The sequence below is a fragment of the Podarcis tiliguerta genome (assembly GCF_965153285.1).
Source record: "Podarcis tiliguerta genome assembly, chromosome: 6".
NCBI classification, from domain to species: domain Eukaryota; kingdom Metazoa; phylum Chordata; class Lepidosauria; order Squamata; family Lacertidae; genus Podarcis; species Podarcis tiliguerta.
In genome coordinates, this window is record NC_139539.1 from 31,294,637 (window position 1) to 31,322,532 (window position 27,896).

Consider the following 27,896-nt stretch of genomic DNA (forward strand, 5'->3'; position numbering starts at 1 on the left):
GGAGGACCGCAGTGCTGCTGTGAGTGTAGCTTGGTAACCAAGGAAGAGGTCCTTGTGAACTAAGCCTTGTTTTCTCTCCTCTTCTTGGCCACTCTGGGCAGTTGGAAGGCTTCCCACTATTAGGAAGAGCAAAGGAATGAAGTTTTGCTTGGGCTAGTCTATGCAAAATGCCCAAATATAGACATTTCTCTGGACTCTTGAGGAGCAGTTCAGCTGCCTTTGGAGTCAGCCAGACCCTCGTCAGCAGTGATTGACTTCTGCACAGAGCTGGCAGGCAACCCTCTGAATTGGCAGCAACAGGAGGGAGAAGCTCCTCTATGGCCCAGTGCCCAACACACTCAGGCTGCAGGGTGGGCTTCTTGTGTTTGTACACAAAGAGAAACGTCCCATCCCAGCTGTGGATTTCTGCAAGTTCCTGACATGCTCTGGTTAGTTTTTAAAAAGAACAGAGAAAAGGAACCAATTCTCCACTTATTTTATCAGCTATTTTGAGCCTGACCCGAAATGAAAATTCTGGACTCTGTGATAAGACCAACTACAACGGCAAGAAAACCATTGCTTCTTAACCTCAGTTGCCCACGTGTCAAGTGGGTATCAGTAACAAATGAGTTCATGGGGTATTTGAAACATGATTCTGATGCCAGATGCCAGTTGACACACCTACAAGGCTGTCCAAATCTGCATGGACTTGCATAAGTCTAAAGGTATTCACTGCCCACAGCCTCAGAATTTTCCACTACTCGCCATCAGCAGCATTTTGTGAGCTTTATTAATGAAAGTGTGGGTGATTTTGTACATATTTCAAATAAGATTTACATTCATGAGTTGGAACTGAAAACTGCAGCAGCTTCTGCACCCGAGATCACCTGCTCAAGCGATTTGTCTCTTGTTATTTCTCTCTCCTTCTCCAACGTTTGTCCAAAATGTGCTACAGATCTAAATCCAATACTACTTTCTTTTTCAGTAAGCAAGCACAGATTCCCTCTCCAAAGACTGATTTTAAAAAACTAAAACCCACAAAGAACAGTTCTGTTTCAAGTGCTACATAAACCCCCTCCTGTATTTTACCCTCACTTATTAGGACCCCTCTAACTGCAGAGTTTGCATGCTCAGCTGGATAAGAGAAGAGGCAGGGAAAGCCTTTTTGAGTTGCGAGGATCTCCATAGACACATTAACAGGAGTTCCACTTGTCCTTCATGGAAGGATGAACACATGTGCAGCTTGGGGGAGAGAGTGTTCTATACTACCTGTTCCTGGGTGAGAAATCTTGCTGGTTTCTTTCCTACCGCAGAGGAACCATGAATGAGTTTCCTGATCTGGAAACTGATTTAAACAGACCGGTAAGCGAATCACTTCCCAGTCACTTGCTCCTGCATCACTTGGCACCATCTCAGTGTGGACAAGCTTTGGCAGTTTGTGTGAGAAATAAAACTCTGCTCCTTAGAGAGTACATCTATTAAGATATATATCCATCTGTCTATATATTAAACTCTTACAGCCACACAAATGCATAGATAATCTTTCTTTATGTACAGGCTGAGCCACAAACTAGTTAAGCTGCAGGGAACTGAACTGGGCAACATCCTTGTAGCTGAACTGGTATACAGCTACAGCTGCTCTATTATCCATCACTCACTCCATGCAGGAGTAAGGAAGAAAGATGATGGCATTGGTTACTCTTCTTCTTGCAGGCCCCCTCCACACATTCTCTTTGTGGCACATTTGCTACTTCAAAAGTGCTTCCATGTGGTTGACCCAAATGCCTATCAGCAGCATATGGATGTTCCTGCACACTACACAGGGAGTCTGAATTATGTACATGGGCACCTCCCTTGGCAGTGCCCCTCCACTGGAACTGCTGTTGCTGGCATGGGAAATACTCCTGCAATCCAGGCTATCTGTGGAGATGCAGAACACCAACATGTTACCAGTGCATAATGGGAAGCAACCTCAGGAGAGCATTGGGCAGCCACCATGCTGCAAAGGTAATGTATGAACTGGGCTCCGCTTGCCTGCAAAGAGAAGAGACACGGAAGCTGAATCTGACACATAGGTTGGTTGGAAGACATAGTATCTTCACAGCCCACATGCCATGGCTTGTTGACCATAGTTCAGGAGACACTGGTCAACAGGCCACAAATGCTACTCCCTTGGGAGTGCCTCTTTCACTTCAAATGAGCAGATGTTGAACTATTTTGAAAAGTTCTGAATTGGCACAGAAACCTTCTGGTCCCAAAAACAAGCCTTATGCTGTTTCTGTAGCAAACGAGTGAAGCAGGAGTTCTGTACTCTCTGCTAGGTTACTGTCATCTTGACCAGGCTTCCTCAACCTCGGCCCTCCAGATGTTTTGAGACTACAATTCCCATCATCCCTGACCACTGGTCCTGCTAGATAGGGATAATGGGAGTTGTAGGCCAAAAACATATGGAGGGCCGAGATTGAGGAAGCCTGATCTTGACTATCAAGTCCTAAATGCCAGAAACATATGAATGAGAACTTGTGTGCCCTGAGCACTGGAGATTCTGAATGAAGGTTTCCCAATGCAAGCTTTCAAGCTCCCCCCGCCCCATTCTGTTGTACACATAACAGCCACTGCTTGCGTCTGCCATCACCTCCATTACATGGCCAACCATAATGTGCACCTTCCCTCCCATCAGGCCTCTTAAGATTAGGCATCACAATAGTAGTTTGGAAGATGCTGCTTATGTCAGAGGTTCAAGCACCATGTAGCTCCCCCCTCCCCCCATCACGACAGCACAATCCGTAATCCTTTCAGAGCCATTGCCCACGCGTGTGCTTAAAGGTTTGATTGCAGTAGGGTGAGAAGCCATTTACATACACACACCTTCAAAACACAGAAACATGCAATGCTTTTCATGCTTCTTCAGGGAACAAAGCCAGCCTTTGCACGATCATCTATCAGAGAAATGGAATCCTTGAGATCACAGAGACATTAGGAAATTAGATTTGGCCCAGTGATTTCTCCTCCAACCTTCTGCTTCATAATATTCCAGGTAGAGTAACATTGGTGCTACCAGTTAGATTTAGCAGCAAATGGCAAGAACATGCTGCTGCTTTGTGTGTGTGTGTGCAAACACACACAATTTTGGAGTCATTTTGTGCTGAAGATGAGCCTGGCAGTTTTCTTCTTCTGTGCTGCTACCCCAGTGTGGCTTTACTCTTGTATATATTTCTAGTGGCAAGTGCTGTCTTAAGATAAGCAGGGATGCTGCAGATATAGGCTTCTTCAATACAGTACTTCCCACTTTTCTTTCAAAACTCGGAAAAGGGGCGAGGGAATTGGACAATTAACCCAGCTACATAACACTCTGAGCATCTGCAGACCTCTCCTCTCACGGGGAAAAAAAGTTTCGTGGTTGAAAAGCTCTAAAAATAAATATTGCTTCTTCCTGACACAACGCCGCCTTGGCAGCTCATTCAGTCCTTCCATCCAATTCAGTTCAACCCCGTAGAGAACACTGCTCATTTGGGACCGGAGCAAGGCAGCTTCCTGCTCCTGCTGAGTCCTTCTCGTGTAAACAGTCACCTGAGAGACAAACATAGTGATTCAGCCTTGGCAATCTCATCCTTCCAGGGAAATCTGGATTCCGCTCCCTATTGCAGTATCTTGGGAACCTCCACCTGCCAAGATAAAAGGTGTGCTTGTTAATGCAAGATCTAAGACCAAAGAAAGCTATTGGTGATGCAAATAGCAGCTTGCAGGAAGGGGGAGCAATTTTCATCCAGACCTGCAATCCTAGTAGTGCTCCCCATGTGCACCACATCTGCTATTTACCGTATTTTTCGCTCTATAAGACGCACCAGACCATAAGACGCACCTAGTTTTTGGAGGAGGAAAACAAGAAAAAATATATTCTGAATCTCAGAAGCCAGAACAACAAGAGGGATCACTGCACAGTGAAAGCAGCGATCCCTCTTGCTGTTCTGGCTTCTGGGATAGCTGCACAGCCTGCATTCACTCCATAAGACGCACACACATTTCTCCTTACTTTTTAGGAGGGAAAAGGTGAGTCTTATAGAGCAAAAAATATGGTACATTATAAAAATGTGCCTGTTAATTGCATCTATGTGAACCTTGCTTTACATATGAAGGGCCGTTCATTTTATTTTTCTGTATGTGTTTTTTCCTGCATGGATCTACAAGCATCTACAACATATATTTAAGAACACAGTCTCTGAGGTATATGCCATGGATATGCTCCCAGTATGTTTCCGAGCACAACTGAAAGTGTTGGTGCTGACCTTTAACGCCCTAAACAGCCTCGGTCCAGTATACCTGAAGGAGAGTCTCCACCCCCATCATTCAGCCTGGACACTGAGGCCCAGCTCCAATGGCCTTCTGGTGGTTCCCTTTCTGTGAGAAGCCAGGTTACGGGGAACCAGGCAGAGGGCCTTCTCAGTAGTGGTGCCCGCCCTGTGGAACGCCCTCCCATCTGATGTCAAAGAAATAAACAACTATATGACATTTAGAAGACATCTGAAGGCAGCCCTGTTTAGGAAAGTTTTTAATGACTAATGTTTTAATGTATTTTAAACCTTCTGTTGGAAGCCGCCCAGAGTGTCAGATGGGCAGGGTAGAAATAATAAATTTCTTGTTGTTGTTGTTGTTGTTGTTGTTGTTGTTGTTGTTGTTGTTGTTGTTATGATCATTATGGATTTGGTTGGTTAGTGATCAGAGATATTATAAGCTGCTCTTCAGTTAAAACTCCCAGGGCATAACTAAACCAATGCAGTATTTTTTGAAAGTATATACAGTATAACACCAAAGCAGAAAAAAATAGTGTTAACAGGGCATGATATAATAAAACCTCCACAAGGCCTAGGTAAATAAATGATTTACCCATACAAAGAACATGAAACTTGGTTCAAGGTAATATTCACCAGGAAAGCATTCAAAACAAAGGGAGCCACCACCTGATAGTTCATATCCCTGTTTGGTGGGGCACTGTGGGGGGGACCTCTTATTTTCGGGGATTATCTTAATAACCAGGAAGTCCATGTGAGTGCAGGTGGTCATTTAGGAACCCAGGTTCATGATCAGTTAGGGTTTTAAAGATTAAATATGTCCTGGAAATGTTTTAAGAAGCCTATTGGTGCATGAGCATCACAACATGCATAATACTGGCAAAGTAGATACATGTGGTTCCTCATATTTTAGTTTACATATTTTGTACAATGACTCAGTTCAGGCATCATACCAGATTTGATTTGAACATCCCAAACCATGGTCTGAGCTTCCAAATGTACAGCAAACCATGGTTAAGAAGTATTTGTCTGCTTTCATTTTCCATTCTTTAAGCACCTAAGATCCACAATGACACTCTTATCTCAACTGCACAGCAGTCTCTGAAGACAGAACTACCACGGTAACTGTAGCTTATCAATTGAACCTTGTTTGCACAAAGTCTAGTTTGTCAATTCAGTAATTTATGATTCTGTTTCTTTTGTCAATTGCAAACAATGGTGTTCAAACATGGCAAAGCTTCCTTTACCATGGTTTGGCATGTTGTCTGAACTAGGAAGCAATGTATGAAGTGTGTAGTGCATCAATGGTGAAGTATGAAAGTATCTATTTAGCCCTGAGTTCACATACTGGAAAGCTGAGCAGATGCATAGATGTCACAAAACTGTCATATGTGTGTACATATTTTGTGGATTTTACATCAATGCAAGAAACGTTTCATGTATCAAAAAGGGATCATGTTTGTTTCCAGTTCTCACCTCTTCCCCTCTTCCTTCCTTTAAATTACCGGTATTCTATGAAATCAGCTCCCAGTGTGAACCTGATAATCCAGCTATCATCCTTGCAAGGACCCCAGAGAGGCTCATTTCCTTTTACTGTATTTTGTTGCCATTTTGGTACCTTTTAATTTTCCCAGGCCTTTTAAGCTGTCTCAGCTTTAAGGTGTTTTTTCGTCTCTGTTAGAAGCATTTTTACATAGCACAACACTTGTACTTGTTCAATTGTTATTGAGTTTTCAGTGGCTTTATCTTTAATAATAATTATTATTGTTTATACCCTGCCCACCTGGCTAGGTTTTGCCAGCTACTCTGGGCAGCTTCCAGAAGAATATCATAAGTTGTGAGCTGCTTTTAGAGCAAGGTGGCCTACAAATACTATTAATAAATAAATGCACATGTTATTTAACAGTAATGAGCCATTCTGGGCTTGGTACTCATTGGGCAGTTCTCAACAACACTCCATACTTCTTTAGAACACAAGTGATGGAAAATATGCCTTTTATCAGACACAGGAGATTGGGATGGGCTAGGGGGAGTGTGTGTATGTAGCACTAATCCTAGATAGCTGGCATTATTAAGAGTGTAGCTTCAATGAACCCAGCAAGGACTTCACCCCAGGATGCTTCCCACATTTGCCCTTCACTTGCCTTCTTCAGCTGTTTGACATTGGTGGAGCGAATGGCTGCCAGAAGCTGGTCTCTGGAGTTCTTCTCTTGTGGAGGAAGAGCTTTCTCTACCATCTTCCTCTGAGATGCCGGAGAGAGCGACAACCGTAAGTTTTCATTGATCAGGGGAGGAGCCAGGAGAGGAGCCAGAGGAGGAGCCAGAGGAGGTGGAGGTGGTACTTCTGGGGCTCCAGCTTTCTTAGGGGAAACTTTAGGGGACGTTTTGGGGGATGGCTTTGGTGAGGCCTTAGGTGAAGAAGCAGCTGGCAGGCCTCCTGCCTTTGGCACCTCCAACAAGTCCTTCTTCTCCCCTTTTCCCTGAGCCTGCTTCTGCTCCTGCAGGCGCTTCTGCCGCTGCTTGTCCATGTTGCGGCTCAGCAGGTTGGTCACGGTCATCCGGGGCCCTGCCAGCTCAAAGTGGTAGCCCAGCTTCAGGAGGGTGGTGTTTTCCTTCAGCAGAGTGGCTATCTCCATCTCCGTCTTCCCTCCGCAGATATGCCTCTGGTTGTGGAAGCGGAGCTCGGTCAGAGTGTTGTTCTGCAGCAGAGCACGGAAGATGGCCAGGATCCCTTTGCCCGTGATGTGATTGGAATCCAGGTTGATGCTGGTCAGCGTCTTGTTGGCCTTCAGCATGATGGCAATGGCAAAAGCAACATGGTCATCCGCGCGTGTGTTGGCTAGGGCAAAGACCTTGGCGACGGTGTTGAATTCCAAGGCCTCGGCAAAACGTACCAGGATCTCGTTGTTGATGCAGTCGGAGTTATTGACATTGATCTCTATCATCTCTGGGTCGTTATTCTTCACTTTCTCCAAGGGCTCATCAAAGATGCTGGTGGCTTCCTCTTCTGTGCCCTGGCTGGAAGAGCCGTCTGCCAGTTTAGAGGGGCTGCTCTCAGGAGCCTCTGTTGTCCCTTTCTCTTGCCCTGACACTGAGGTTTTCCCCTCAGAGGTTCCTTTGCTTTCTGTTGGGGATTTTGCCTCACTGCCAACCTTTGATCCTTGCTTTAAAGCTGGACTTTTCTCTCCATTTCTCTCTGATTCCTTTTTGTCTTCTCTCCGTCTGTCTAAGCCTGACTTTAAAGTGGAACCTTTTTCTCCTGTTTTTTCAGATTCCTTTTTATCGTCTCCCTTTCTGTCTAAGCCTGACTTTAAAGCAGAACCTTTTTCTCCTGTTTTTTCAGATTCCTTTTTATCGTCTCCCTTTCTGTCTAAGCCTGACTTTAAAGCAGAACCTTTTTCTCCATTTTTTTCAGGTTCCTTTTTGTCTTCTGCCTTTCTGTCTAAGCCTGCCTTTAAAGCTGAGCCCTTTGCTCCTGTTTTTTCGGGTTCTTTTTTATCCCCCGTCTTTTTGTCCTTTTCAGTCCCCCTCTTCAGCTCTGTAGCCTTTTCTTCTTTCCTTTTTTCCTCAACTGCTTTGATCTTGGCTGCCAGGCCCTTTTCTTCCCATCTTCCTTTAATTTCATTGTTGTCCACTGAGATGGCTTTGTATTTGTCTTTGGGTAACTTCTTTGCCTCCTTCTTCTCTTCATTGACTGGCCCAGTGTTCTTAGTAGCGTCCAGTTCATCCTTCCCTTTCTGATTAGCTTTCTGGACGTTTTCTTCTTTTTTCCCTTCTTTTCCGAGATCAGAAGATTTGCTTCTTTTCAGATCTCTACCATGGGTTTCCTTTCGTTTTTCTTCAACAATCTTCACATCTTTCTTCCTCTCTGCTGCTTTCTCTTCCTAGATCAGGGGGAGAAATGCAGAAAGAAATGTTTGTTGAGACAATAGCATGCTGACGAAGCAGCAAAAATGCAGTTTGCTCCTGGAGGCTATGTTTGTCATATTTAATAGGAGAAAATGACAGTGGTTAAGGAGAGCCTATCCATTTCCTCCCCAAATCAGCTTTAATTAGAATTGAGAAGAAGAATAGCCTAGATGCATTTTAAGATAGGAATGTGTACAATGAAAACTAGAGAGAGATCTTATTAACAGTCATTTGACTCTGACGTGGATCCATGATCAGCTCATGCCAAACCCTCCACATAATGAACTTGCCCTTTGGATCTCAATGAGCATTTCTATAAACATCAGGTCTTGCTGTCCCTTATGAGCCAAAATCCTACATCTGAATCTCTTTGGCTTACACGGATTTCATTTCTGGCATGGCCAGGACCCAAACTTTCTAGAATCTGCATATCCCGCTTCAACATGCCCTCTAGCTAAAGGACACCCATAGAAAAGGCAATCTTTTATATGACTTTGGTCTAAGAAATCTGGAAAAACAACAACCCAGCACATAGTTAAAACAAATTTGCCTTAAGACATTATTTACATTAGGGCCATAAACAGACTCCCTTTTGAAAAAGCAAGGATTCCTGTATTTAGTTAAGAGATTACGAGACTCATTTGAGTCCAGTATGTAGAGCTGCCCTTCCAGGACTAGAATGCAAACAAGTGGACCAAACCCTCAGACATGGTTTGCTGCTGGGTCAGAAAGGCAACCTATAGCCCCATGCCACCTATAAATGCAACAACAGCCCTTTCTCTTGCTAGCCTTTACAATTATTTTTAAATTTAAAAACAAGAAAGGAAAGAGGATAATTCCTTTTTTTAAAAAAACGCCAAAGTGAAAAAGCAGAGAGGGACAAGAGGCAAGAACCTATATTGGTAGCTTTGACAGTAGATTAAACAGTAATTTATTGTGTTCTTATATAAGTTGGAAGCCACCCAGAGTGGCTGGGGCAACCCAGTCAGATGGGTGGGGTATAAATTAATACAATTGTTGTCGTCGCCGCTGAAAAGGACGCCCCTATTTTCATCGGAGAAATGCTGGAGGCTATGCAATTCACTTGCAGCCCTACCTCTGACCTACCCTCTTGTACCATCCCATGAGTGGACAAAATGTCTCCCTAGTCACCATGCCTTGCAGCAATTGGCACAAACTTATTATGCTCTGACCCTGGCCTTTCTTTAAAAAGAACCAGCCTGTTGCTTGCGCCGATTAATCACAAATGTTTTGACAAACTAAAGCGCTTCAAGTTCCTCCTAAACATACTAAAATGAGCATTGCTGCTGCTTGCTGGCAATTACTGTTCCGCAGCCCCACTCAGATGTTTCCTTAAAAGGAAAAGGAGACTTGGGAACTTCTTGTTTGGAATCTGGGCATTGAAGCACTAATGATCCCCTCATTGGTCCTCTCCCTGGTGCAGCTAGCCTGCTGGACTGGTGCCCAGGGGTGGCTGTGTGCAAGTGGTATTATTCAGCAGGTACCAACAGAGTGACTGAACTGAGCTGCAGAGCTTGGCAAGTGTTTGGCAAGGGATGTGAAAGGCACACTTGGGTTCGAGGGTTGTTAACAGCCAATACTTACTAAGCGACATCTCTGCTCTTCAGCCTTGCAGAGAGTCATTAACAACGACTATGTAAGTATGAATGCAACCCCTAGCAGCAAATCTAGATTGGTCACAGAGAAGAAAAGATTATTTGCATTAAACATCCAGTGGAAGACAGTACTACGCTAAAACAGTCCTCAATACCCCTCAAGCAATTATCCTTAAATCAAGGCTGTGGACACAGGGCCGGCTTAAAACACAGCTAGGTAGTTCTTTCTCTCAATTCGGATTGATGCTGGTTTGAGGAAGAACATATAAAAATGCAGTATTTTGTAAGGAGTGACAGGATAGATGCAGGATAGTATAGATTCAGGATTGTGGCTAACACCGTGTGTACATTGCTTCCCAAACTAGCAGCTGGAGCATAATGGATGCAGAGTGAAAAAAAAAAAAAGGTGTGTGTGTACACAGTGCAAGAAAGGGTGTATATCTTTCAAGTTGCAATTGCACTTGCTGTACACATCAGAGAGGGAGGGTCTTCACTTGATGTACATTACCCTATTTGTTTCCATGTGCCCAAACACCCTCTACACTCCTATTCAAAGAAGTCATCGTCCGCACAAGTGTCTGAACACAGCTTAAGCCTTTCTTGCATTTTCAAATCAGATTGAAGCTGCAATCCATTAGGAGTATTCCTCGAGAAACTACAACTATATGGATTGTGGCCAAGGTTATGGGTACTCGACTTTAAACACCAGTGGTGGGAGCATGCGAGAGCCAGAGTAAATGGTAATGTGTACACAGCCTAAGCTGTAGCCTGAAAAGACATGACCTTGGCAAAATTCTGAAGGTCAGGGAACCCAGAATCCCAGGAGCCACCGGCTCGGCCCACATGGGACAGGAAACAACTCCTAGGGGTAACTATGGCAGGCATCAAATCTTGCCAATGATTCCTTTACTCTAAATAGTGCCTGCGCAGGGATGGTTGGGCAGGGATTTCCTCCCCCCCCCCCCCCAAAGCATTACTATTTCTGGAATGGGCGTGTGCACATTAAGCATATGTCTGGAAAGCATGAATCTGATCTCCTTCCTGGTCTTCATTCCTGTCTTAAATTGGGCTTTCCACATTGTTGCTTGGCTTACAACTGGGATCTGAAGTAGGCACAGGGCAAACATTTGAAACTGAGGAGCTCAAAATGGTTTCCTCAGATACAGGCCACATTTGTGTTGGGTTGCGTGGAACGCTTTGAGCAAGAGGCATGCACCCTCTACCACATCACCTGCTACTTACTACCCAGTGCCACCATAGGTCAGTGCATCTGGCTATTAAGCAGAATGCTGGTGGTTCGAGTCCACCCAGGGATGGCTGTGGGCGGGATTCCTGCATCGCAGGGGGTTGGACTAAATGGCCCTCACGGTCACTTCCACCTCTATGATTCTTCCACTTCTCCAAGCCAAAACAGCTTTGCAGAGGGAACTACGGGATCGATATCGATCGTCATGTGAAAGTTGCTGCAAAAACTAGCAGCGGGAATGCGCTGATGTGGAGTAAATGGTAATGGGAACATACCTTGATTGACCTGATCCAACCTAGTCATTTATCAGAGGACTATAATCAGAGGGTTTATAAGAGCACCCAAGGAAAAAATGTATGCTGTCACATATAAACACACCCAACAAGCATCTCTGTATTCCACATTAACCCTCTAATTATGCATTTAATAATAATAATATCTATCCCACCCAGACGCAAGGCAGGCACCAATTCTAAACAAAGAAGAAAGGCCCCTCTGGACATCTTTTTTTAAAAAAATCTTTTTTATTAATTTTCCAATAAAAAATCCAATTAACATATCCAATCATAATCCAATTAAAATAAAAAGATCAAATTATAATCCACATTATAATTGTTGATTTTTTGGGGGCTCCCCATAGTCTGGACCTCTGAAGCATATTTCCAAATCTCAGCCCTGCCTCTCCTCATTGTTCCCTCTGGACATCTTTTTACTTACAAGGATTTGTGCTCATGATGGTATGGAGGTGGTTATACGGGATCCTGATTTCAATACTGTTTGCATCTGCAAGTTTTGGGGCAGACATACTACAGTGGTACCTCGCAAGACGAATGCCTCACAAGACGAAAAACTCGCAAGACGAAAGTTTTTTGTTTTTTGAGTTGCTTTGCAAGACGAATTTCCCTATGGGCTTGCTTCGCAAGACGAAAACGTCTTGCGCCTTTTTCTTAAAACCGTCAATGCATTTCCTATGGGAAACCGTGCTTCGCAAGACGAAAAATTCACAAGACGAAAAAACTCGCAGAACGAATTAATTTCGTCTTGCGAGGCACCACTGTACTTCGTTTCCAGTCAGTGCATGTGTACCATAGCTTCTTGCTGAATCCCTGAAACTTTTCATACCACAAATGTTCCAGAGTGAGTTCATTGTCCTTCTTTGTTGCATTATGGTGCAAGAGTGTCCCTCTCAACTGCAACAATATGGTGACATTGGCAAAGCATCACAGAACAACTAATAAAGCAGAATGATGTGTGGACAGTCCAGAATAAATCTGACACTAATGCACTATGCTTAGGACTGCTCCCAGTTTGAGATTCTATTCTATTTCCTTTGTTAAATATTTTGTGGTAGTCTCCAGTTGCTATTAAAAATGTGAGGTTCGCCCCCCCCAAAAGGGCGAGCAAATAAGAATAAGTCTTTTACAAAGGAAAAGATTTGCTTTTAACAGATGTAAGACAAAAACTCAACAGGCATTTTCTCAGCATAGAGATGGAAAACTTCATTGGCTGCAGGATATTTTTTTTCTAAAGAAAAGGATTTGTGAGGAATAGTTCAGTAAAACCATCTAAATAATCCAAGGAAGTAAGCCAGTCACACACCACATGGCACAGCAGAAAATGAAACACCACTTCATATTGAGAAAAGGGGCATGATACACAGTATCTGAGGATGTTCATTACAGGAGGACTCAAAGGAGGCAAAGTGTATCTAAGTCATGAAAACTAATTCCATAACTCATCTTGGTCTATGTACAGTGATACCTCAGGTTAAGTACTTAATTCGTTCCGGAGGTCTGTACTTAACCTGAAACTGTTCTTAACCTGAAGCACCACTTTAGCTAATGGGGCCTCCTGCTGCCGCCACACCACCGGAGCACGATTTCTGTTCTCATCCTGAAGCAAAGTTCTTTACCTGAAGCACTATTTCTGGGTTAGCGGAATCCGTAATCTGAAGCGTATGTAACCTGAAGCGTATGTAACCTGAGGTACCACTGTATTTTATATGACTACTCACAATCACAACGGATCTCTCTAATGCTATTTATGAACATTGCTAACAAGAAAGTGCAGCTTATTCTTCTTGTCTGAGATGAGATGCATTCAGAAACATGACTGCGGATAATGTTGGCCACAGAACTAGCTCCGTAACATCCAAAAGCCTATTTCCATGAAGAAACATTTCAATTGTGCAGCATCCAGCTAAACTACCACATTCAGATCAATGCACTCCCATCATAGATGAGTTGGTGGTGCCAAGCTGCAGAAAGATTATGCAGTTAGCAACAGCTTATGCAGTGCCAACTGCATCTCTCAACTTGAAGGTGTCAACAGTTCCTCAAATGCCAACTGATATTCAATTACCTTTCAATGTGAACTGTTCAGACGGTGTGAAAAAAAGAAGATGGCTAAATAACATTGTTGCCCCAAAACAAACTTGAGGATGATCAACTTGATGTCTTCATCATTTTGTCAGGTGCAAAATTCGCTTGCTGGTTTTTGTGCTCTCTCTGAATCCAGCTGTTTACCCCTATTCAAATACTGTAACTTGCTCATTCTCTGCCTGAATGACTTTGCAGACAATGGATATTGTGAAAGAGCTAACAGAGCAACTAAACCTGGGGCAGACACCTGTCACTAGGAACATAAGAAGACCCTGCTGGGCCAGGCCAATGGCCCCTCCAGTCCAGCATCCTGCTCTCATAGGGAAACCCTCAGGCAGGAGCCAAGCACAGAGACAATTTCTCCTCTTAAGGTTTCCACCAACTGATATCCTCCAAGCATACGGCCTCCAGCAGTGAAGGCAGAACAATGCCACTGCGGCTGGTAGCCATTGATTCAGAAGCATGACTTCTGAAGCCTTACCAGGTTGGCATCTTTATTGGGGTGGCCACTATGACCCCTAGGTCTCATTCCCAGTCAGTCACCACCATGAGTATATATGAGAAATCAAGATTTTTGGCCTCGGCAAGCATTACTTACACTTTCTTCTCCTTCTGCATGACCACGTTTGTAGGCTCTATAAGCAACAACCTATTGGACAAGTAACTGATAAACCCCTTCCAGATTCTTATACGCTACCACTAACCTCAATTGTCCTTTTTCGTTGAGAAGTTTCCTTTTATGGTCCTTCTATCCCCCCCTCCCCCAACAAAGCAATTCACAGGCTCCAGCTGACTCATGTTTTTGGACTTTCTGGCTGGACATAGTGTGATTCTGGGAATGGTGAATTGACATTGGCTGCCACACCAGCATCAGCCGGAGATGTCACAGAGGTTAACTCTGTTCCTCATTCTGACCCTGGTCACACACAACAGAATATGCTTTCGGGTACCTCTCTTGGCTTCTTTTCCTGGATTGTAACAAGTATTAGAGAATTACTTAAGTACTTTCGTAAATTCTTATGTTCACTGGTTCCACAGAGAAAGGCTGTTTAGGTCCTGCTTCTAATCAAATATCTTCCTTTTGTTTCTCCAGTTTGGGCTATATGCCTGAATAGGAACTCACTGCCTGAGTTTGCTATTAGAGGAAATAATTAGAACAGTGCTTTCCGAACTTTTCATGTCAGTGATGCACATGCATAATTTTGCGACACAGTAATTCAGTCTTACTAGCAAACCGGAGATTAAACTAATCCCTTTCCAGCCCTGGGAGGAGCACGGGGAGCGTTTGTGCGACACACCTAAACACTGCAGCCAACACACTAACATGTCGGGACACACAGTTTGGAAAGCTCTGGTGTAGATGCTACACAACCTGTTCACCTCTTAGGTTTCCCTTGGGCCTGATTTTCTTTGCAGATCTGAGAGCTGTTATGGTCCTTTCCTAGAGAGACGCTTTGCTAAAATTGGGGAGTGAGAGGGTCATCTCTAGAGAGATGTCCCTAGCACCATCATCATCAGCTTTTAGACACCAGGCAAATACATTCTTGTTTACTGTAGCATTCAGTTCTTAACCGGGATCATATGGTATGTTACTCTAGTCTAGACCAGTCTTTTAATAGGGTATGGCACAATTCACCCTTTATTGCAGGATAAGCTCTTTTACTAAATAATCTTATCATGTTCCTCCTTTAGTGGGTTGGGGTAGATTTGTCTTTTTATAACGTTGCTGGGTGAGTTTTATCTTTTTGATGTTTTAAGTTTTGTATTCTGCAGATGTTATGAAATGAAGTAGTAGACCCACTAGAAGTAACAGATCTAATGTGCTTTAATTTTAATGGGTCTGTTCTGAGTTAAACTTCATTGATAACTAGGTAAGGTAAAAGGTAAAGGTAAAGGTAAATGACCCCTGGACGATTAAGTCCAGTCATAGTCAACTGTGGAGTGCGGTGCTCATCTCGCTTCAGGCAGAGGGAGCCGGTGTTTGTCCACAGCGGAAAGGCTTTGAAACATTTTATGTAGTTAGTGATGAATAAACACAATTATAATAGCAATCCTTTCACTACCAATAAGGTTAATTGACGCCTCCTGAGCTGTGTGCATTTGGCTCTTTGAGTATGAAGAAGTCATAGAGATGCTCATTTCTATTTTAGGTTGTTTATAAACAGCTTCTTGGTTACCTATGGTTGTCCTAACCATCAGAGAAAAAGAAGACCTGTTATTATGTAGTCAAAGTAGTTCCAAATATAACTTGCTCTTCTGAGATTCAGTAGAGAACCAAGATCATAAATGCCTGCTACTTTCCCATCCCTGATGAACCTCATGGACCTGGCTTCTGTCTTTTTCTCTCATTCCAGGAAAATGATTGGTATTTCCCATACAAGGTTAAGCAGATGCAAGACCACCCCCGTTCCTCCACCAGCTCAAAGGAGCATAGTAGGTAAAGCTGTTTGGGAGGAATGGACATTGGGTTAGCAATCTCCAGCACAGCTGGCAGGTTTGTGGGTGTCTGGTCTGATCAAAGGTGCATATTTTAGATAGCAGCAAAGTCGTAAACTCCAGATTAGTCAGCTTACTGTGAAGTATCTCTCAGCCCTTCAATATTTTGCCTTGTTAACCAAACACCATCTGAAAACATCACAATAATATATGGGGTCCCTTCAAGAAGAAAAGGCTGCAGACTGACATCCAGCGTGGAGGTGGAAACATGAGGCAAACAGAGGAACACAGGAAGCTGGTTTCTACTATGTTAGATCATTGGTCCATCAGCTCTGGACTGTCAACACCGACTGGCAGTGTCTCTTCAGGTTTCAGACAAGGAGTGTCTCTCAGCAGTACATGGAGATGCCAGCGATGGGACCTGGGATCTTCTGTATGGAAAGCAGTTGTTCCACCACTAAACTATGGCCCTTGTGCATGCGTGCACAGAGTTGGGAAAGGGAGCAAAGATGCTGTGATGGGGCAGTTCAAGCAAATGATGGGATTGTGGAGTACATGCAAGTTGCATGGTCCACCCAGAAGAATAGTGTGTATAAAGCACCACTCAACATGGTACCTTTTTGTGAGGTATTGCTTCTGGCATGCCTGGTTTGATTTTGATTTGCCAACTAAGGACTTTAAGAAGCTCCTGTGTGCATTTATCACACAGACTTCGGTGACTTGAAGGTAGAGCCAAAGCATGTGGCTATCCTGAGTTGCAGCAGTGGCTTTATTCTCCACCTAGGGCATCTCTGCTTGCAAGGAACTCATCTGCCACAAGCAGAAGGTGCTGCCTCTGCCGTGTGGTATGGTGCTTAGCATGTTGGACTAGGTTGGGGGAGCTGTCAGCTCAAATCCCTTTCCAGCCACGAAACTTGCTGTTGGTTCATCATTATATCTCGGCTTAACCTACCTTCCAGATTTGTTGTGAGCATACAAGCAGGGACAAGAAGGAACAGTATATGCTGCCCTGGGCTCCTTGTAGGTGCACTGCCTTGCAGGGTGTGATAAAAATGTAATAAGCACATTATAAATATCACCCAAAGGCCTGTCAATTGTTGGCATGCAAAACTGAATATGAAAGAACTGCCTTGAAGGATCAGATCAAACCTCCACTTAATCTCACACTCTGTCACCAACAGCACTAGTAAGATGCCTTTGGGGAACTTATAAGCAGAGCATTTAGACAGAGATTATTGCAGCATAACTGGAGGGTCGCTCCTGGCAAATCAATGAGGAAATATTTGCTTCAGGCAAATGCATTGCCGCAGGCGGTGATTTGCATGGGCTAAGAGAAAAGGAAGTAGCCGTGAACTGGGCAGCTCTATGGACCATCCCTCAGCTCTAAGGATGCTTTGAGTCTCAGCCTGAGCACTGTCACCTGCTAAGCAGGCCTTCAACCAAGCCTTCACTCTGGTCTTCTACATCTGTTTCATTATTGCATTAATTCACTTAATCAGCCGTGGAGAGCAAACCACTGACACAGGACTAAAAGCTCTATGGTTTGACATATTGCATTTCCATGAGGTAAGAAAAACTGATGGGGAATCTGTGGGTCTCCAGTCAAGAGAAATGGGATGATGATCTCAATGTGTGAGAGATCTTCATGTTATTACAAACTATAGAACAACTATAATGTTACATGTGTTTCAATATATTTCAACTACAGTGGTATCTTGGCACTCGAATGGCTTAGTTCCTGAACAAATCAGCTCCCCAACACCGCAAACCCGGAAGTAAGTGTTCTGGTTTGTGAATGTTTTTCAGAAGCCGACTGTCCGACATGGCTTCCAATTGAGTGCAGGAAGCTCCTGGAGCCAATCGGAAGCTGTGCCTTGGTTTTCAAACGGTTTCAGGAGTCGAACGGACTCCCGGAATGGATTAAGTTTGAGAACCAAGGTACCACTGTATTGTTTTTAACTAGTTTGTTTATACTATAGTACTATGTATTTTATAATGGTCTTTTAAAATGCTGTGAGTCACCTTGAACTCCAATTTGGGAGAAAGGCAAGATATGAATACAATAAATATATAAACAAGCAAAGAAACAAACAGCTGGAGGGCCACAGGTTGCCCATCCCTGCCCAAAATACAGTCCAGTGTCTCAGATGATCATGACAGAAGTCACAGCATTAACAAAGGCTGATTCACATGTTATTCTTGTATAACCCAGGGGAGATGGGAGGTTCTGCATACCTGGGGTGGAGCGAAGGGTGGGGGGAGACGATAGCAACATGCCAAATAGTGACACTAGAATCTCAGCTGTGACTAGATTGAAGTGACCCAGAATTAGTTTCAGCTTTGAGAAAATTCCAAACTAACAGAACTTTAAAAGTTCCAACCATTCAAAAGGTTTCAGTTGAAACAAGAGAATGCTAAAGTCACTCCTCTACTTATGGAAGAACCAGAGGAGCACAAGGAAGACTGCATTCAGATGATGATCTTCTCAGCCTGCGAGAGATCTTCATGTCATAAGAAATTTGGCCCCGGTTTCAGCCCCGCTGCTGCTGGGATCTGGGGTTTCAGGAGTGTTAATCCCCCTATTACTAACAAGCCCAAGGAGGAGGAAGGGATTGGACAGGGTATTTTTTCTTTCTCCCCGGGGATGGAAAGAGAAGAGAGTCAGCTAGGCAAGATCTTATTACTGCAACATGATCTAAAGGGGCAGATTTACCAGGCAGCTTGACCACCAGCATAAGTTCTTTGTCTTCTACTGTTTAGCTCTGTAGTACATACATCAAATTAAGCAAGTTGGTAACTCTTTGAAGATGCAGTTCAATATTTTAAAAATGTGTATCTGGGGCCTTTGTCCATGAAATAACTATTCCATGAAATCTACTCTTTGCAGAACTTTGCACTACAATGGAAGTAAATCCAGTGAAACTGGGTATGCTATTTGGAAATGTGTTTTCTTTCAGATACTGTTATTAAATGGATTTTAGAAAGCAAAAACTTGGAAATCCGATTGTGCCATATTGTAAGGTTAGGGTTTTTGTTGTTGTTTTTTAAACATAACATGCATTCATTTCTTACTAGGCTGCAGATGTCCTCTGGCAAAGGATACCTTAAGGTGAGGTTCCCAGGCTTTTAAGAGCAATAACACAAATCCAAATGACCAGTTTATTTGGTGGCATTTAACCTTACCCTTACAGGGACGCGGGTGGCGCTGTGGGTTAAAGCCTCAGTGCCTAGGGCTTGCCGATCGAAAGGTCGGTGGTTCGAATCCCCGCGGCGGGGTGCGCTCCCGCTGTTCGGTCCCAGCGCCTGCCAACCTAGCAGTTCGAAAGCACCCCCGGGTGCAAGTAGATAAATAGGGACCGCTTACTAGCGGGAAGGTAAATGGCGTTTCCGTGTGCAGTTCTGGCTCGCCAGAGCAGCGATGTCACGCTGGCCACGTGACCCGGAAGTGTCTTCGGACAGCGCTGGCCCCCGGCCTCTTGAGTGAGATGGGCGCACAACCCTAGAGTCTGTCAAGACTGGCCCCTACGGGCAGGGGTACCTTTACCTTTACCTTAACCTTACCCTTGGACTCCAAAGAAAAAAGGAACAAAACCATATGATCCAAAGGCACACCATATCATTTCTTAGGAACAAACCTTTTTTTGGGGAAGGAGGGAACATTTTTAAAAATAACAAATAATGCTTCACTGACCTCTAGCATTGATAATCTATATGAGGATATTGGGGTGGGAGGCATCAGGTGTGATCCTGTCCCCATCCTCCATGTGATGATTCAGTACACATTTATTGTGTAGATAGGGTTATATTATTGAAGGTACCATGAAGGCACATATGTGCTGTCCACATGGGGACCTTAGTAGGGGCTGTAATCCAACTAAGGCTATGTATACATTAGTGGCCTAAAATGCAATGAGATTGTTTCCTTTCATTGTGTTTCTAGTTGCATTTGCCCATTGCTGTACACACTGGAGAGGGGGTTAGGACACTTTCACCCAATGCACATTATCCATTTGGTTTCCCTGCACGCAAAACCCTGAACTCCTATTCACAAAGCTGTCATCTGCACGAGAGCTGTCATCTGTGCATACACAATGGCTACCTCAAATGTGCACAGCTCAGCTGAACTGAGAAGTGAATGTGGCTTACATTTTCAAATTGGATGGAAGTTTGAGAGAAAGGGCACCAACCAGCAGTATTTCTCAAGAAGCTACAGGATACATATGGATGACAGCTTACACTGTATGCACCTGATGACTCCAAACACCAGAGGTGGGTGCGCCCTTGAGCCATATTTGTTTAAAAAAATGTGTACAGATTGTCCTACTCAGAGTAGATCCAGTGAATTTAATGGAACAAAGTTAGTTGTGTAATGGGTCTGCTTTGAGTAGGATTGACACTGGATGCAACCCCAGCTTTCTCTCTTACTTCAAAAGCCATTGCTTTCCATTTTCCATTTATCTGGCTCAGCTTCAGCAAAATTTAGCTGTCATACCTTAAATAACTTGCTGAACAGTTGAAGTTTTGAAAGGAGCCCTTCTTATACTGCATTAGCTAACCCCTTGAGCAGCTTATTTTAATCAGTATAATTACTATGAACAAAACCTCAATGAAATAATAAGTACTTTTTGTAGGACTACACATGAGACTGACTTCATCAAAGACAAACCATGGAGCAATAAACAGGCAGGGTGGTTGATCAGCTGAAGTACGGTAACAAAAATTCACTAAACAAAGAGTAGCTACAATTGGCACTTTTTTAATGCCTTTCCACTGGCTCTTCTAACTCCCTTGTTACTTTCACTATATTGTAAGTATTTATTCCTTGGACTCTGCTTGCTTTACATTAACTGATTCTCTATAGCTGGCTCTTAAGTCCAGAACAATGTTGAAGCCAATCCTATGTTCTTGCTTCAAAGCAACAGACAATCAAAGCTTATGACTTCCCATGATGGCATCATGGTGCACATGTGCAAAAGCAACACTGGGGTAGCACCAATCATTGACACTACAGCATTGATCCTAGGGAGACGTCTCTGTGGTTCAGGAGCTTTAAAAAGGCATGGAGGCAAATTCATGGTAGTCTTGTCAATAGCTATTAGCAACAATAGTTAAATGGAACCTCAGTATTCAGATAGGAAAACACGAGGGGAAGGCTATTGCATTTATGTTCCTAGAAGCATCTCACCTGACCAAGTATGGAAAACCTGTGGCCCTCCAGATGTTGTTGAACTTCCATCAGGCTCAGTCAGCATGGCCAATGGTCAGGGATGATGGAAGTTAGTTCAGCAACATCTGGAGGGCCACAGGTTCTGCATCCCTGGACTAGACACTGTGAGAAACAGGATGTTGGATCAGATGGACATTTGATCTGATCTAAAAAGGCTCTTCTTCTGTCCTATGTGTGTTTGATTTTTGACCAGGTCGTGGGCAGGTAGAATAAGAAACATTTTGAACCCAATCATGAGGGCTGATAGCAGCCTCACAATCTTGGCACCAACATAAGTTGATGTTAGTAAGGAAGTCTCTAAAAAAAAAAGTAGAGACATCACCTTGCCAACAAAGGTCCGTATAGTTAAAGCCATGGTTTTCCCAGTAGTGATGTATGGAAGTGAGAGCTGGACCATAAAGAAGGCTGATCGCCGAAGAATTGATGCTTTTGAATTATGGTGCTGGAGGAGACTCTAGAGAGTCCCATGGACTGCAAGAAGATCAAACGCATCCATTCTTAAGGAAATCAGCCCTGAGTGCTCACTGGAAGGACAGATCCTGAAGCTGAGGCTCCAATACTTTGGCCACCTCATGAGAAGAAAAGACTCCCTGGAAAAGACCCTGATGCTGGGAAAGATGGAGGGCACAAGGAGAAGAGGACGACAGAGGACGAGATGGTTAGACAGTGTTCTTGAAGCTACAAACATGAGTCTGACCAAACTGCGGGAGGCAGTGGAAGACAGAAGTGCCTGGCGTGCTCTGGTCCATGGGGTCACGAAGAGTCGGACACGACTGAACGACTAAACAACAACAAGTAAGGAAGTTCCCTGCACACAAGTGTGTGTGTGTGCGTGTACACGCACACGCACATGCGTGCACACACAGACACTGACGAATGGGAAAGCAGCTGGGTGTATGTGTGTGATTGTGATCACACAAATGGCCTGTAGGAAAATTATAGAGTTGTAGAGTTGGAAAGGACCCTGAGGATCTTCTACTCCAATCCGCTGCAACGCAGGGATCTCAACTAAATCATCCATGATGCATGGCTATCCGATCTCTGCTTAAGAATCCTCCAAGGTCCACCACCTTCCGAGGGAGTCCCTTCCACAGTTCTTTCAGGACATCATGAGTGCTGTGGCTGTGATCAAATTTCCACACACACACCCCCAATCTGAATGATGAATTTCACTACAAACAAAGAAACATGAGATTGATCATTCCATGGAGCTGAACGCTGGAGAATTCAGGGCAGATAAAAGAAAGTACTTCATTACTCAGTGCATAAACTGTGGAACCCCCCCCCCCCCACAGGAGGCACTGATGGCGACCAACTTGGATGACTTTAAAAGTAGATTGGACAAGTTGTGGAGGTTAAGGCTATCAATGATTACTGTGCTCTGCCTTCATGGTCAGAGGCAGTAATGCTTCTGAATACCAGATACTGGAACCCATGGAGGAGTGGGGGAGACTCCTCTTGTGCATGGTTCTGCTCATGGGTTTCCCACAGGTGTCTGGGTGGCCACTGTGGGAATCGTGATGCTGGACTAAACGGGTTATTTGCCTCCTCCAACAGGCTCCTCTTAGTTTCTTACCATCACAGATCTCCTAATGTCATGCGTAGTTTTAAGGAGAGGCAAATGGGACAGAGCTGTCCACCTGCCCTGTTTGCCTGGCAAAGGATGGCACAGCTGCTTTAGCAACTGGGTGGAAGGAAATGTTTGGCTACAATGATGGAAGCTTTAAATAGGATTGAACTGCTTGTGCACTCTTCGCAGCACACAACTTGGCAGTACAGTGTTCATGAAGCTCCTCTGCTAAAGAAACACTCTCTAGGAGAGATGTATTTTCTCCATAGCATTCAAGTCATAGAATCATAGAATCATAGAGTTGGAAGAGACCACAAGAGCCATCGAGTCCAACCCCCTGCCAAGCAGGAAACACCATCAGAGCACTCCTGACATATGGTTGTCAAGCCTCTGCTTAAAGACCTCCAAAGAAGGAGACTCCACCACACTCCTTGGCAGCAAATTCCACTGTCGAACAGCTCTTACTGTCAGGAAGTTCTTCCTAATGTTATGTGGAATCTTCTTTCTTGTAGTTTGGATCCATTGCTCCGTGTCCGCTTCTCTGGAGCAGCAGAAAACAACCTCTCTCCCTCCTCTATGTGACATCCTTTTATATATTTGAACATGGCTATCATATCACCCCTTAACCTCCTCTTCTCCAGGCTAAACATGCCCAGCTCCCTTAGCTGTTCCTCATAAGGCATCGTTTCCAGGCCTTTGACCATTTTGGTTGCCCTCCTCTGGACACGTTCCAGTTTGTCAGTGTCCTTCTTGAACTGTGGTGCCCAGAACTGGACACAGTACTCCAGGTGAGGTCTGACCAGAGCAGAATACAGTGGCACTATTACTTCCCTTGATCTAGATGCTATACTCCTATTGATGCAGCCCAGAATTGCATTGGCTTTTTTAGCTGCCGCGTCACACTGTTGGCTCATGTCAAGTTTGTGGTCAACCAAGACTCCTAGATCCTTTTCACATGTACTGCTCTCAAGCCAGGTGTCACCCATCTTGTATTTGTGCCTCTCATTTTTTTTTGCCCAAGTGCAATACTTTACATTTCTCCCTGTTAAAATTCATCTTGTTTGTTTTGGCCCAGTTCTCTAATCTGTCAAGGTCGTTTTGAAGTGTGATCCTGTCCTCTGGGGTGTTAGCCACCCCTCCCAGTTTGGTGTCATCTGCAAATTTGATCAGGATGCCCTTGAGTCCATCATCCAAGTCGTTGATAAAGATGTTGAATAAGACCGGGCCCAAGACAGAACCCTGTGGCACCCCACTAACCACTCTTCTCCAGGATGAAGAGGAACCATTAATGAGCACCCTTTGGGTTCGGTCAGTCAGCCAGTTACAAATCCACTGAGTGGTAGCATAGTCAAGGCCGCATTTTACCAGCTTCTTTACAAGAAGTCAACCCTGAGCCATAAATAATAATAATAAGGGTTAACAGTGTCTTCAACTGTCTACTTCCTATTATGGAGGGGGTTTTTTTAATCATCCTGCATGCTCTAGTTAAACTCATTGTTTATGCAGATTCCCTTAAACTGGATGCTTACAAAGAATTGTGCTGCATACACAGTGTGCTAAACTTTATCTAGTGGGAAACCAAAGAAATAAAGAGAAACACTGCATAATTATTTGCAGGACTAGAGCTACAAAGGAGACATGAACTATACATTCATGAAAGAGCCTGTGACTCACCAAAAGACAGCCAATCAGCCCACAGTCCTAGGGGCTCAATGAACTTGTTGCTGCTCCCTGGGACTGAAAACACACAGGGGTTTTATCAAGCACCTGGCTGACAAGGATGGCTGGTGGGCTAGATTGAGTCTGGTGGGTCACAAGCCATGCAAGGCCCCATCCACAAGCTGCTATGTTTTCCGTTTGTCTCATTGGTTTTCATCAGCTTTGCAGTTCAGAATACTTCCTGTTGATCTAGGGCGAGACTGAAAAATGAACTGTCAGGAATGACTGTTCATTGAAATACCACACTTGTGTTGTTGTTGTTGTTCTGGCCTTCGTTCAGCTCATCCTGGAGCAGAAAAACAGGCATGCATTCCCAGTTACATGCTCCAAGCCCCTAGGCTGGACCAAATAGCCTAGCAGTCTAAATGCAAACAAATACAGAACCTGCACTTTAAAAGCCACATTTTTCTTGGTGCTAGTTTCATACACATCACATGTTTTAGTTTCCAAACAGAACAGCCAATGCAAAGAAAAACACATTTTATATATTTCAACACTCAAAATCAATTAACTATTCCCAACTTTATTCGTATGCACGATCACAGGGTCCAAGTTCAGTGGAAGAGGACATCCATTCTTTGCATGCAAAAGCCCAGCCTAGGAGGAATGACTGCTGGATGGAGCGCAGAGAGAAGAAACGCCATGGTGCATCTGCAGCAGCACAACAGAATGCCTTCCTCTGCCTCAGCTGCAACAAAGCATGTCTTTCCCCCGTCAGTCTCTACAGCCACAGCAGGCGCTGCAACCTTCAAACAGTTTGACTTCACCTCCAAAGGCACACACCTCTATTGTCTCCCGAGACAGATAGATGGCAACCAATGCCTGGGTTCTCCAGGTACGGCTAGGAAAGACTCCTGCCTGTACAGTCACTGCCAGTCAGTGTTGATTATTTCAAGCTATAATACCTATCCATCATGGGCACTGAAGATCTGCGGGGAGGATTGCTCCCTGTTGTCTTAAAACAAATTCAACAGAGACCAAGTGACTGAAAATGGTTTTTTTATTAAACCCCTCTAAGCTGTCTGTTACATTTCATAAGTTTTTCTGTTGTTGCTTTTAAACAGAAAAAGCATGTTTCAATGCGGTATTGTGTCCCAAATTACAAACAGAATTTCGCAGGACTGCTGATGTTAATGTTAAAGATAAGCCTATGCCCCTGAAAGGTCTTACAATTCCCACCCCCTTCCCTAGCAAGTAACTGAATTCTTTTGAGTCCCCACAACCACACGCTTGTGTAGTGAACACTTAGTTCTGCAAAAGTGATCAGTGTGTGTGAAGTGGGCAAGCCACCTTTTTCCAGCTCCATGGCAGACAGAAACAGGTCCCGCTTCTCTAAGCATGGAGGTTCAATTATGGGAATTACTTAACCTGTTGCATTTCTGCCTGCTTTGCAATTATTTTTAAAAAAACACGGACAACCCCTGGTAGCAACCCCTCCAAGACAAAATATTGCAACTTTTCAGTTGTGTGGTCAACATTACTATGACTGATTTTGTGAAGCAAATCACCACTGATAATAAACACATCTCCTTTCTCCAGCTTTTCTTGCTCAGTGGCCTATGCTGCCCCAAGTCAAATTCCAGCATCAAAGCAGCAGCAGCAGGAGGCATCCTATCAGAATATAGAATTGGGCAGCTTGCAAAGGCTACTGCTATGCACTCAATATTATCTAATTTTATAAAATACATCAACAAGAATGAAGGTAGATCATTAATTTTACTCCAGTTTTTATTCCTGCCCTGGCTTCCTGTCTGTTCTCAGATTTCTTCCTCTTGCTGTCAATCTCCATGGCCTTGCTTTCCCTTCTCATTTTGCTGTTTTATCCCATTTATTTACCATTTTAGTGTGTATGAAATTGAGTGTCGCTGCAACTGCACTGCCCCCACCCAGCTGTGTTGATGCTGTCATTTGCCAGGGCCAGGATGAGGCACAGCAGTGGTAGGGACGGAGGGGTATCAGGCTGGCAGTGGTGGGCACAGATGCATGAGAACCTGCCACCCCCACCCCCGCCAACTTGGTGCTTGTGTCATCCTCACCACAACATGCTCCACCCCATCACAGTACCAGAAAGTACCCGTGTGCCATTGCCTCAGTTTCTGCTCTCAGGCACAGCTGGTACAACCATTGAGGCTAGATTCCCAAGGTCAGTATCACAGCCTTTAGTAAGGAAGGTGGCAGGAAGCAAACAGACCTGGAACCCCAGTCAGGACTGAGACAGAATGGCCTCCTGACCCTTATATGTTCCTGCCCCTGCTGGGCTGGAGGACACAGAGCAGCAGAGTCCAAATGGCAGAAACAAAGATACTGTATTGTGACAGTGACTTATATTTCATAACTCTTGGGGACATATTTGTGAGAGTGGAAGGCAACAAGATTCCCCTGACACAATCATAAGCATCCTTTTGGCACCAAGTTAAAACTCACCCCTTCTCCCAGGTATTTGATGGATTATTGCTATCTATTGACAGCATGTGTATGTTGCTGAATGTTTTGCTGCTGTTCTATTGGATTTGTTTTATAGCTTATTGTATGCCTTTTATTGTGATGCATTGTTCTTTCCTCGCTGAGTTTATGTTATGCTTTAAAAATTCTGAAGCCACTTGGAGACTCTTTATGTGTGAAGCACAAACTAATACAATGAAATAATATTAATAATAGAGGTAGCAGTTAGCAGTAAAACACTGACACCTTGATGTTCCCTGCTGGGTTTCTTGATTATTCCCTTTTGGAAGAGCTAACACTTAAAAGACGGTTGTATTAATTCTGCTGCATCTTACCATGCTCATTACTATTCTCTAGGAGGGACAGTCCTCAGCTATTGACTCATTGATTTGCTAGTGGTTTTCATAACACATAAGTCCTGTTCCTGCCTCCCCCCCCCAATTGCACAAATCCTCCCTTTCCCAACACTCAGTAAGAGCAACAACTTACATCCATTGATTGTTCCCTCTGAAGAATTTTCTTGCTCTCCTTCTCACAATAATTGAGCATTGCCTCTCGGTTGTATTTGCCACTTGGTTGCTTGTCAGTTTGGTCTCTCTGCCGCAACCCCACAGGAATGTTTGCATCTGTATCAGAGGCATCCAGCTCTTTTTCTAGCTCTTCCATCTCCTCAGCAGAGAGCGTAGACAATAAGTTGTCAATATCTGGATCCTCACTGACTTGACTTCGGAATCTTGCTACCCTAGACATTTTGGTAGCTTGCAGATGAAGCACAGTATGTCTATATATTGAAAAGGAAAAGTGCCAAATTAATAGGCTTTCAGGGGAAACAGTCCAGTGAAACCAGGTTCTTCTTTCTCTTACTTTGGAGGTGTTGAGATGTTACATGAAAGCAGCTGTGACTTCCCCACAGCCTTGAGTATAATGGATATGCAGTTGAAGAACAGTTGGCCAATAAGAATCAAAGCGGTGCAGCCTGGTTCAGATAGGCCAATCAGACACGGCAGGAGGCGGGGCTGGTGTCTATCAGAGGAGTTTGAAACCTGAGGACATTCCAGGGAATCTTCAAGTGCTGCATGACC

General features: G+C 44.1%; 1 protein-coding gene across 2 annotated transcripts; it reads right to left on the reverse strand.

Moving 5' to 3' along the window:
* Positions 1–746: 746 nt before the first annotated feature.
* Positions 747–27,765, reverse strand: LMOD1 (leiomodin 1). Of its 2 annotated transcripts, XM_083444130.1 has the most exons (4): positions 27,304–27,765; positions 7,573–8,152; positions 6,413–7,500; positions 747–3,644 (listed from the first exon to the last, which is right to left on the reverse strand). In XM_083444130.1, exons 1-4 carry the CDS (start codon positions 27,562–27,564, stop codon positions 3,618–3,620), a joined length of 1,956 nt encoding a protein of 651 aa, XP_083300256.1. In that variant the 5' UTR covers positions 27,565–27,765; the 3' UTR covers positions 747–3,617. The 2 variants fall into 2 exon arrangements, with proteins under 2 accessions (XP_083300256.1, XP_083300255.1); XM_083444129.1 differs by having other exon boundaries at positions 6,413–8,152; positions 27,304–27,748.
* Between the last annotated feature and the right edge of the window lie 131 nt (positions 27,766–27,896).